This window comes from Peromyscus leucopus, chromosome 4 (assembly GCF_004664715.2).
Source record: "Peromyscus leucopus breed LL Stock chromosome 4, UCI_PerLeu_2.1, whole genome shotgun sequence".
In the NCBI taxonomy this organism is placed as follows: Eukaryota; Metazoa; Chordata; class Mammalia; order Rodentia; family Cricetidae; genus Peromyscus; species Peromyscus leucopus.
The window spans coordinates 39,714,217-39,726,679 of record NC_051066.1 but is presented as its reverse complement, the minus strand read 5'-3'; the positions used below and the strand labels follow the sequence as shown (position 1 = coordinate 39,726,679).

General features: G+C 39.6%; 1 protein-coding gene across 1 annotated transcript in view; it reads right to left on the bottom strand.

The window, feature by feature from the left end:
- Nucleotides 1-11,291, bottom strand: part of Gca (grancalcin) — a 30,385-nt gene extending 19,094 nt beyond the window's left edge. Inside the window, exons 1-2 of the mRNA XM_028864728.2 lie at nucleotides 11,125-11,291; nucleotides 3,584-3,757 (exon numbers count right to left, since the gene is read on the bottom strand). Coding sequence (XP_028720561.1) covers nucleotides 3,584-3,757; nucleotides 11,125-11,151 — 201 coding nt within the window. The 5' untranslated portion in view covers nucleotides 11,152-11,291. The remainder of the gene's footprint in view (nucleotides 1-3,583; nucleotides 3,758-11,124) is intronic.
- Nucleotides 11,292-12,463: the final 1,172 nt, after the last annotated feature.

Genomic DNA, 12,463 nt, shown 5'->3' with positions numbered 1-12,463 from the left:
GTCATGGGGGAGTGCTACTTACTGACTTGTTTTTTAATGGATTATTCAACCTGTTTTCTTATAAAACCCAGGAACACCAGTCCAAGGATGGCACCACATACCACAAGCTGGGCCTTCCCATATCAATGACTAATTAAGAAAATGCCCTCCAGCTAGATCTTATGGAGGCATTTGAAGTTCCCTTCTATCAGATAACTCTAGGTTGTGTCAAGTTGACATACAACTACCAGCACAACTATCTTTACCATACCCTGAATCTGAGAAGCAGCCTTTAGATTCCTTGCTCTTTTATTTCAAATAGAAGAATCATACTACTGTAGTAATGTAGTCCTTTGCCACAACACAGTTTCAGTCAAGAATGGACCACATGCAAGACAGAGGCCCCAAAGATCACAATAGAATTGGAAAATTCCTGCCACCTAGTATGTATTTGGGGTGAATGTCTACCAGAGGTGAAGTGCTAATGCTTTGGTCCCCAGGCAGATGGAAATAGAGAAGGTGGGACCTATGGTAAGGTCCTTGGTCACTGTGGCATTCACTCAAAGGTGACTGTGGGCATCTAGTCTCATCCTCTGCTCTTTCTGCTGCCTAATATTCCAGAGTACAATACTATTGTCAAGTAAGGCATGACTGTGACTTTATAATTTTTAAAATCCACTTATATATACAAAATATATTATTATAGTTGTTTCGTATTGTAGTATGCATTCCCAATGGAATAGTCTACCAGAAAACTTTTGATGCATTTTTGACAAGGACCAAAAGAAGATAATAGGAAAAATAAAAGTTTGGAAATTTTATTCAAGTGATACTTGGAAGAGACAGATTATTTAATATTTTGCATCTCAGTTTAGAGAGAGACATATTCCTTTGTTCTCACATATTCACTGCATCCATATCCTGGAACTCACTTGGTAGCCCAGGCTGGCCTTGAACTCACAGAGATCCACCTGGCTTTGCCTCCCAAGTGCTAGGATTAAAGGCGTGCGCCACCACTGCCCAGCAAGACTGGGTTTCTGTGATCTGCCTGACATCTATTTTTTTCTACTTGAAATTCTAACTTCTATGTCTGACTAGGATATGGATTTATGAGCCAGAAAACATGGATGGAAACACAGGCATGTATTTATACAAAATAAAGGTGATTGTATATACACATATGTATCCGTATATAAAATACAATTAATTGTGGTTTTATACGTGTGTGTATATAGGTCCATGTTATAAATATGCATAAAATCACAGCTGTTAATTTTCTAATTCTAAATATTTATTAAACATTTCTTTCATACCACATGCAGTCAAAACTAATACCAGTAAGTGTAATACTGTATGGATTACTTCATTTCTATGCCTCAATACTACTTTAAAAAAATGAGAGGTTTCACTTTGATTCACAGTTTAAATGGACAGGGTCCCTCATGGTCAGGAAGGCATGGTGACTTGGGCTGCATTCGTGACACAGGAGGTTGTAGTGTGGCTTGTTACATCTAAACGAATCAGGAAGTGGAAAGCTTTGGGCAGCAGACCTGGTCTGTACCTGTCAAGGCCCACTCCTCTGGCCCTGTGTCTACATCCCATGTCCACAACCTTCAAAGCAGCACCGTAAGCGGGGGACCAAATGTACAAATGCATGAGCCTGTGAGGGCGTTTGCATTCGAACCATAGCAGATGCATACATTTTTTATTTCACTTCAAATTATATAGGAGAGTGCGTATAAAAGTACTTAGTAAGAATAAACTGCAATAAAAATTAATGTATTAGTAGTGAGAGTAAAAGCAAAGCTTCCCAACAACTGTGATCACATATTGTCAATAACAGCTCATATGAAGTCGTAGACCTGAATTGGCAGACCAGAAACTGCTCTGTTGTCATAATAAAGCTGGTTTGCAATATTTACTCAAATGCATTAGAGGCTGACATGCTAACAGCATAGCGTACCATTTAAGGAAACATTTGCTTTCATTGTTTTTGTATTAAGAAAAAAATAGAAAATGTCTCAACATGATCATTTTGATAATCTCTGTAGAAAACGTGCCATCGTCTTAAACCATATATCACTAAAAATGATATAACTTCATCTGTGAGAACACATGCAATTTCTCAATTTGAATAAATGCATGACAGTGGGACTGATTTCCTATCACATCATTAGACATACTTACGTTTTAAGTAAGATACATGTATTTACATTTAATGGAATTGATGCCAACGCTGAAAATATTGTTCCTATGATTATTAACTCACAGTTCTAAAACTTCCTTGTATTCAAAGTGTGAGAATCCATCCTTTTCTTTCATAAATTGACTTAGTTTTGTATTATAAAGTCATTTAAGGGGAATAAAGTGTGTCCCAGTGTGAAACATAATGAAGGAATTTATTTGAAAATAAAAATATAATTCAGCAGGCCTGGAGAGATAACTTGATGATGATAAGCTCTTACTACTTTTCCAGAGGACCAAAGTCTCATTTCCAGAATTCAGTCATGGGGCTCATGACTTCCCCACCTGTCACTCTTGATTCCAGTTGATGAGAAGCCTCTGAACTCCCTGGGCACCCTCATTCATGTGCAGACACACACACACACACAATTAAAAATCAACAAATCTTTAAGAAAACGTAATTCAAAATAAGACAGCCAGTAAATACTAAAAACATTTAATTTGGGGTGTAATTATTTACTACTAGTAAGATAAGATCTTTGTTAAAGAATTTCAGAGAAACGTCATATATTCCATTGTCTGTGGCTATAACCGAACACTCAAAACTGGCACATTTAGAAAGGAAACAAGTTGAGTTTGGCTCACAGTTTTAGAAGCCAGGAAAGTACTGGCAGTTTCTGAAGAGGGTCACAAGCTTTTCTGTGTGTAGCAGGTAAGCATAAGAGGGAGGCATTGTCTAAAGAACAAAAGCATTTGCTCAAGAAGAAAGAGGGAGGTGAGTTGCTTGCTTTCAAGCCATCTAGTGGAATCCCATTCATCCCGCCATGAGGATGGGACCCTTAGGATCGAATTGAAGGACTCTGCTGTTGCTCAATAGAATTATATTTGCAATTACACTTTAGCATGAACTTGAATGAGACAAGCCATACCCAATCATCACAGTAAGCACACAGTGAGGAAGATTCAGATCCACCCCCTTTGAGGTCGCTGCCCCTGTCAGTCAAATGAGCAGTACTCTAGCCAGCATGCTTACAGACGTCTAACAGTGAAACCGATGGTCCTAACTAAAGTCAGTGCAACTCACAACAAAAACAAATAATGACAACAACGGAGGACATGTAGGCGGGAAGGGGACTTGTAGGGAAAATGGGAAGGTAATGGGAGAGACAATGGGGGTTATATGATATGAATGCACATTGTTCGCATGTGAAATTATCAAGAGCAAACTCAATACAAATTAAAAAATGAGGCAATTATGACTATCCTCACCTTTGATCTCAAGAACACTATGATTCTACATAAGTTTCAGACATAAGAATTATAAACATTTTAAATGATACACTAAGTGGAAGCAGTTGGCACATCTTTGAAATAGTGATCGTTTATTGACTAGTATTTGGTAAAAGATTTGTCACCTCACCTGTCCAGCAACAGCTGTGAAGTAAGTCCACATAGAGTCGTCAGCAGGGGAGTAGCTGTCAGAGTACGCCAGGTACCCAGGGTAACCGCCAGAGAACATATTGGGACCTGCCCCTGGTATTGGCTGCCCCATGTGCATCTGCATCCCCGGAATCTGACCGCTGAAGTTTCCAAACTGTTGAGAAAAAAGATGAGGTTGTAATAAAAAGTTGAGCTATAAAACTTGTTAAATTATTTATTAGAAATCACCTAAAAACTAAAAAGTATCCAGTAGCCAAATCTTTCAAACATATCCTCCACTAAAGCTTTAACTACAAGATGCTAGAAGGTCTGGATTAAAACACAGTTCATCAACACGTTACTCAACAGCAAAAGGAGTATAAAAAAAGTTTCAAGCCTTCAATTATGGGAATGTTTGTAAGGGAGAGGGTTGTGCATGAGGGCAGGTACCCACAGATGCCAGAAGATGTTTGATCCCCTGGAGCAGAAGCTACAAGTTGCCTGATGTGAGTACTAGGAACTGAGTTTGGTCCTCTACATGAGCACTATGTGCTCTTAACCACTGAGCCTTCTCTCCAGCCTCTACTCTCCAAGAACTTTTAAAACAGTGGTTCTCAACCTTCCTAGTGCTGCAACCCTCTAATACAGTTCCTCATGTTGTAGTGAGCCCCAATTATAAAATTATTTTTGCTGCTACCTCATAAACATAATCTTGCTACTGTTATGAATCATAATGTAAATGTCTGTGTTTTATTTGTATTTTCTGATGGTATTCAGTAACCCCTGTGAGAGGGTGGTTTGACTCCCTAAGGAGTCACGACCCACAGGTTGAGAATCAAAGCTTTAAAAGAAGAATGTGTACGACTTTAAGCAAAACTAAAAGCAAACATAAAACAGAAAGTAAAACCTAGGGTTCCACCTATAGTAAACTAAGAAGTACATTTCTAGACATGCGCTTAGTTGAAAATCGGTCAAACTATGACCTACGCATGGAAAATCATAGAGCTGAAGCATCCTCCACTGTACCAGATGCATTTTTTCCCCTAAAAAGTATAGTGACCAGAAGAAAATAACATGATGATTCCAATCAAAGTCCTCTTCCAAGCCCGCATAAGAACCTGCAGTCCCTACTGATGGACAGCTGATGAGCACCGGGGGCCTTGGTACAGCCTGAGCACCACCCTCGGTACTGTCCATCTTCTGTGCTGATTTCCACCAGTCTGTGAGATATGAAAGTAGTTTGTCCTTTTTACCCTTGAGGATCTGAAACTTCAAGGACTCCCGAATGGTCTGGCACTGAAACATTGTCTGAGCACTGAAGCTATCCACGTACATTACGGCTATGGCTTCTCCCTTTTTACGTGGTAGAGATTTGAAAGCCTTAGAAAAGCACTTTACTTTGCATTTTTATGAGTCCAGAGGAGGAAGAAGCATTGAGGCTGTTCATTACTCAATTTTGAACAAAAACTGCCTTGCCCTGTCTCTTCTCAGCAGGAGTAAAGACTGCGGGGGGGGGGGGGGGGTTGGCGAAGAAAGAGAAAGGAATTACAAGAATGAGGGAGAAACAGAGGCATGACTTAGGAACCTGCTGTAAACTGTTCAGGTGCCTCTGGGCTATGGCAAAGTCAAAGGCATGAAGGATGCACCTGGGACTGTAGGAAATGCACTTGGGAAGGGATCATGAATCGCTGACCCCAGCTCCTGGTACCACGCTGGAATGAGTTATCAGCATTGGCCATAGCACTTTTAGATCCAACATGCAATAGATGAGTGAGACTCCAAGCTGATTAGTTCCTTACGCCAATACTTTAACTAATTTATTTTTATTTTATGTGTATGGGTGTTTTTGCCTGTATGTATGTAGGTAATACATGTGCAGTGCTTAAAGAGGTCAGAAGAGGGCATTGGATCCTCTGGAACCAGAGTTACAGACAGTTGTAAGCTGCCATGTGGGTGCTGGGAATCAAACCCTAAATCAATCAGCCACTGCTCTTAACCTCTGAACCATCTTTCTAGCCCTGCCAACTCTGTCAAATACAATAGGTTCATGTAGTATTCTGTCTAAGCTTGAGTCACCATGTGTGATAGTTTAGGCAAAGAAAAAAGACTCTACAGAGGAAGACCCCAAGTACAATCCACCAAGGAAAGAGAAAAGGAGTCTAAAGCTCCTAGAGGTTTTGAGAAAGAAAACAAAGAAAAAGAACTTCAAACCAAAGGGAGAGGCCAGAGGTTATTTATACAGTAACAAATTGCAGACTCTCCCAGCAGAGAGTGGATGTTCAGTCAACCTCCTACTCTGACTCTCAGTGGAAGTTCACTGAACAGTTTGCCTACTTCTTGATAACTTGAAGAATGTTTGTGGATGCTTGATTTACAGCATAATAAACTGAGGGGTTCCTTCAATGGTTTCTAGGCCAGATTCTCTCACCACTCTATACCTTTGTGGAAAAGGACACTAAAATAAATAAATAAATAAATAAATAAATAAATAAATAAATAAATACTGCCTAAACTCAGCAACTCAGCACTCAAGAGGACAAAATCCTAAGCTAACTGTTGAAACTGGCAAGTGATATAACCTCTGTAGCAGGAATCTTAAAAGTTCTTATTAATAAAATCAAACCCGAGGCCAGTTATTAGGGTGAATACTGGAAGGTCAGAGAGACAGAACAAGCCACAGCTATCTCACCTCGCCGGATCCTCTGCTGGTCTTGTCTCCTCAGACCAGAGGCCTCTGAGTCCTCATCCAGAATGGGTCTCAGCTGAATTACTGCTCAAAAGCCTGAATGCTTAACCAGCCAAAATCTTCTAGTTTCTGGTTCTCACGCCTTATACATCTTTCTGCTTTCTACCACCACTCCCTGGGATTAAAGGCTGGCTTTCTGGGATTAAAGGCGTGTGTCACCATGCTTGGCTGTTTCCAATGTGGCCTTGAACTCACAGAGATCCAGAGGGATTTCTATCTCTGGAATGCTAGGATTAAAGGTGTGAGTGCCACCATTTTCTAGCCTTTGTATCTAGTGGCTGTCTGTTCTCTGACCCCAGATAAATTTATTACAGTACACAACATTTTGGGGAACACAATACCACCACAAACCTCTATGTGCTGGATGTACTCATAATCAACTTGGACACTTTCCAAAGGAGACTGGAAACTGCACCCAGATAATCAACCTTGACTTGCAGCACAATGAACAAGTAGACCTCCCACGTACAATTAAAAAGTCTGTCCCATTCAAACCATCTTGGCCTGAGATACAATAGATTGTCAGGAATACCCAGATCATTAGCAAAATGCCATAAATTTGAGGATTTAAAATTAAGAAACAGTAACATTCTACACTACACATGAGAGTCTTCTATCCAGTCCCATAAAATTGACTGACAGGACCTTAGCTAGAAATCACTTCCAGTTATATCCAGTGGGTGGTCCATCTCAGTTTTCCACAATTTATTCCCTCAACATGAAACACTGTCAAATCAACAAGATCTTATTTTAGAATTCTCTCCAGAGCTGAAGTGTAAAATAATTGAGTTGAATATGAAGGACAACCACTTCCTTGAGATTTTGGAACTTGGACCAGTATGTTAGAACTGACTTTAGGCACTTCACTAGCTCTCCAAGGCCACTGTTCAAAAACAGGCTCTTATTAGTGTTTCATATCTACATTCTATATCTATTTGTGTAGATATTTATACATGGCAGATTTATAAAGATTGTATTAGTTGTTTCTGCAAAGAGAATAATCATAGTCATTTATATATTTTTTAACTGTTAAAAGAAGGCTTATATAATTTTTCTTGACTAAATTTTGATGGGTGCTTTCCTGTTGTATAATTTGATATTCCAGTCTGCTTAAAATGTTGCCAGCAAATTATAAAGTTATTAAATTTTTAAGAGACAAAGTAGTATAGTTAGATATGTTTCTCTTAGAAAAACGGGCCAACATTTTTCTTGCAACTGAAATGTGAATACATACATTTTCCCCTTATCAGTTGTCAGATGTTTATAATAGAATAGATGGAATCTTTCCTTCACTTATTTTGAAATCTGAAATTTAAAATTTACATGTTATTTATAGTTGGAGTAAATCCCTGGATTTTTTTCATGTTTTGATTTGCTGTTTAATCAGTCAGATCTAGAGTTTATATCCTCTCTTGATATTCTGCAACTGCCAGTTTAAATATTTTTAAAAATACTTGTTTGTTGAAACAACTGGCAAACTGAAAAAATACACTTGGAAATGGAAAATTCCATTAATTTTATTTATCTGATGAATTGTAGAGCAAAATATCTGAACTAAGTCTTTGGGTTGAAGGTACCGAGATCTTTCCTAGTATAAGTATCTTTTCCTAACTTCAGAGAAGTGGAAACTTGCAATGAAGAGGACATTTTTTTCTTTCTTTCCTGAAAGTCGGAGAGCCACAAAAATTTAACTGGGAAAGTTGGCAAATAGATTGTATTAAACACATTCTATACATGCATCTAACATTGTGTGTGTGTGTGTGTGTGTGTGTAAGAGAGAGAGAGAGAGAGAGAGAGAGAGAGAGAGAGAGAGAGAGAGAGAGAGAGAGAGAGAAAGAGAGAGAGAGAGAAACAATGATAGGAACTTTAAAGACTTCTTTCTCTATCCTAGTACAATGAGATAAATGCCTTTCATTAAAGACTGCAATATATTTATGTCTCAAAGTTATTTAACCATGTACTACGGTTTTATATATTGATTTGCTTTGTGTATCTTTCTGTTCTAGAGTTTCTGTGTCTAAGCACAATATCTCCACACTGTGCTGTACTGCTGCCAATCTACATGCATTTTCCCTATATGTGGGGCACCAGACTCAAACAATTCAGTTCAGCACCATTTTTTTTTTGTTTTTTTTGTTTGTTTGTTTTTTGTTTTGTTTAATCAAGACAGCCTGGGCTCGAACTCACAGAGCTCCATCTGCCTATGCCTCCTGAGTGCTGGGATTCAAGGCATGTGCCATCACCACCCAGCTAGTACCATTACTTTTAACATCATCTTTCCTTTGTTGGCATGTGGTGATTCAGTTAAGAAAAGAGACACATTGCACAGATGCTGTTGGTAGTTCCATGGAAATGATGTAAGATGCACACGCACTATTTGATAAGACTTTATTTTTCTTTCGGCTTCTAAGACTAGCAAATCTGTAAATATGTGCCCCTTATGTAGTACTCTTATTTTTGGTAGTGTTGGTTTAAGTCAGTTTAATTATTGAGGAGACCCACAAAACAGCTACATCTCAAATGCCACCCTAAAATACACTTCTCATATAATGAATGATTATTACATGTAATTACATAATTCTGCTTGTTTCTTTTGGTTTGTTTTGCACCCCTGCCCCATTTTATTAGGCATTGTGTTTTAAACAGCTTCTAAAAGTTAAAACCATGATGTCAAGATAAAAATTTGGACGTTTGCTTTTCCTGGCACTCAACCTTAGGACTGGGTTTGAGGTCAAATCTGTGTTTATAACTGGCAAATTGGTAAGAATCAACTAAGAGAGGAAAGGCAAGCAAAGACAGAAAGCACTACTGTGCTTGGATGTGCTGTAAAACAATTGCATATTTTCACTGGAATTTTCTTCTGTAGTTTATCAGTTAAAATATTGTTTATAAAGTGAATTTGTTTATTATAGTTCTACATAGAGTTAATGTATATGTGTGTTTTTAAAATAAATTTCATATCCAAGTGTACCTATATATTAAGATTATATAACTTAAACTTTAGAGGTAGTGCTCTAGTATCTTCTCTTGAAGAAACCTAGTTTCTCAAAATGAAAATATAAAAATTATAACAATTTGGATTCCCTACATTTTTGTGTGTTTAATGCTTAAAATTTATTTAAAAAAAATACAGATGTTCTTCTCATACTTATAATATAATAAGCATATAATTGAAGTTCATTTATTTTGTTTTCTTTCCTATGACTAAAAATTCCTTTAGGTCATGTTGTAATTTTCTTAGTATAGAAGTAATAAAATATAAAATGATACAACTTGAAGATGCTTACTTTGTTTTGGTCTTTGGACTTTCTGGGTACAAGATTCTGTACTGTGTGTACTTCAGGATGACCCGGAACCCTTTATAGTCACAGGCTGGCCTTGAATTCTCATCAATTACACCTTGGCCTCCAAAGTGCTGGGATGGCATAGTGAACTACCAGAGTCAGCTGGTTCTAGCTGGGTTTGCTTCTAATTTATACAAGGTCTCATGTGTTCAGACTAGCCTCGAGCTGAGGATGACCTTGAAGTCCTGCCCCCCTCTCTCAAGTGCCAGGATTTCAGGTCAGGCTACCATGCTCAGTTTATGTGGTTCTGGTAAGCCAAGCCAGGGCCTTGATTATGCTAGGCAAGCACTCTACCAACTGTGCCACATCCTCAACTATATTTGATAAATAATTATTAAACAAATGAAAATTTACTGGAAATGCATCTCCTAAAGTCACGAATTACGTACTTTACTAGATAAAGACATACTATCTAGCCGAGAACATTTTCTATTTTGTTAAATATAACAAGTGTTAAGGTGTAGGCTGATAACATTACCTTAAAGGCATTCTCGGGACACTTAAAGGACTAATGGGGAGTGTGTATTGGAAAGTGCATGGTGTTAGATGGAATTCAAGCAACTAACTTCAAGCAAACCAGTTTTGGTAATGTGTGTGTGTTGAAGCCGAGGGCCTGGAATTAAAAATTACTTTTAAAAATAATCATCACTTATTCTCAGGGGTAGAAATTATTCGTCTGAGGACCATAATCACAGGCCAATGTCAACTCCTATTTAAGTGTAAGAAAACATTAGTTTCTCTTTTTTAGGGAAAAACAAACAGGACTAGGCATAGAAAGTGTGCTCTCTTCTGTCCTCACTGCAGTGACCACTCGATAGCCCGCCTCGCTGTGCAGGTCACTGATGGGAGGAGTCAAATTTGGCTTCTTTCGAAAGAGGAAAGGTCTACCCACAAGCCGCAATAACTACTTGTAACTCTCAGAGGTACTGACGGTAAAGTTACATGAGAGGGAATAACCGGCCTCCCTCCAAAAGCAAAATCTGGAAAATCGGATTATGCTTGTTACTACAGAAAAGTTTAAGAGGCCCTGAAAGTTCGTCTTCGTTTATTCACCAGCAACTTAAAAGGCAAGAAGTGATCATAAGAAAAAATAAATAAACTCAACTCGGGATGAGGTTCGCTAGAAAATCTCCTTGGGTTGGGGGCAAATCGCAAAAGGTGACTGGAACAAGACACGGTATTGTGTTCCTCCATTCTGAAGACAAAATTTACAAATCACGAACACTTCACACCACGGGCCGGGCCGTGCAAGGACGCTTCTCGGTGCTCTGCATCAGACCCCAGCTCGCCCTTCTCCCCCTAGGCGCAGGGCCCCGCCCAGCCCCAGCTTCCAGCAGCACGCAGAGTCCCGGCGTCGCCTGGTACCAGACCGAGGACACTGTCCGGGCCAGAGGGTGAGAGTCCGCACCGGTGGCGCGGCTCGCAGGGTCGCCACAGCTCTCGAGGACTTACCGCGCCTCCGTATCCCGGGTAGGCCATGACCAGCCGATCACGAGTCACGAGCCACCAGTCAGTCAGCGTCAGCGCCGCGGCGAGCAAGGCTCAGGTGTGCGACAGGTGCAGAAGGTCGGCTCACAGTGCCGAGCACCTCGGCTCCCGGGGAGCCGGCTCCGCCTCCGGGGCCCCGCCCCTGCCCGAGTCAAGCCCCGCCCATCTCGGCTATGATTGGCTGCAGCCTGTCTCATGGATTCCAGTGCCTCTCTCTAACTGGCTCTTTCAAGTTCTAACCAGGAGCCTCCTCCGCAGTCATTTCCCCACCTCTCTGGAAAGATTCTCTAGACCCCTCCACTCCTAGAGTTTCTTTCCTCCGGAAAAACCCCGAGCCGGCCAGTCTATGACTTCTTTTAACCTATTTGTACGCTCTTTTGACCAGGTAGTTAGTTACAACTTGGCAGTTACTTGCAGTTCCATACAGTGTGGTAGCGGCATCAGAACTTTGAAACCATGACCGTTTAGCTATGCCGCATTGGATGCCTAATGTGAGAAAAGGTTATTTGTAATTTTGTAGTGGTGGCCTCAGTTGCCAGAAGTAGCCAATAAAAATAGAGGGTATCTCGTTGACTCTGATTTCTGAATAGATTTTTAAAATCTTGTATGTTCCAAATACTGCGTAGGAATACATTTGTTTTGTTTTTGTTTTTAGAATGCTGTTTACATGCCTAGGATGCATGGGGTCTGCCGCTATTTGTTAACTTTATTCGTGATTCGACTTTTGAGCAATCTCTTAGGACGTGCTGCCTGATTATAAACATCAAGAGAACATCCTGGGTTTTATTATTTGATAAAAAGCAACAACCAGCTTGTTTTTCTGTGAAACTCATGAATTTTGTGTCTCTGAGTCTAGAATTCAGAAGAACAGTGCAGCTGTTAGAATACCATTTCTCTTTCTTTCTGAAAAAGGAAGGTCCTAACATTAAAAAATAAATAAGACCATCAAAAAATGTTAAGTATTAACAGAGGAAATCAGCCTTGCAGGGCTGAGTAATTTAACAATTGCTCTGCTGTACTAAAGCGGAAGAACATTCTGGACCTTGTGAAACTATTTTATCAGAAGAGGCAGTAAGAAGCCAAGTTGCTAACATCCACCCTACTATTGAGAAAGTGCCAGTTTCTGCAGCTAATACTGGGATATATTAAAAGAGAAGTAGAATAAAAACCTGCTTGATAATATGAATGAGAGTGTGACTCACTGGGTACCAACTGATTAAACTGTTAGCGGAAGAAATCCATGCCAAGTTTTATTCTAATTGACAAGCTGCATATTCAAAGTGCTTGCGAGGGTAATTTGTAG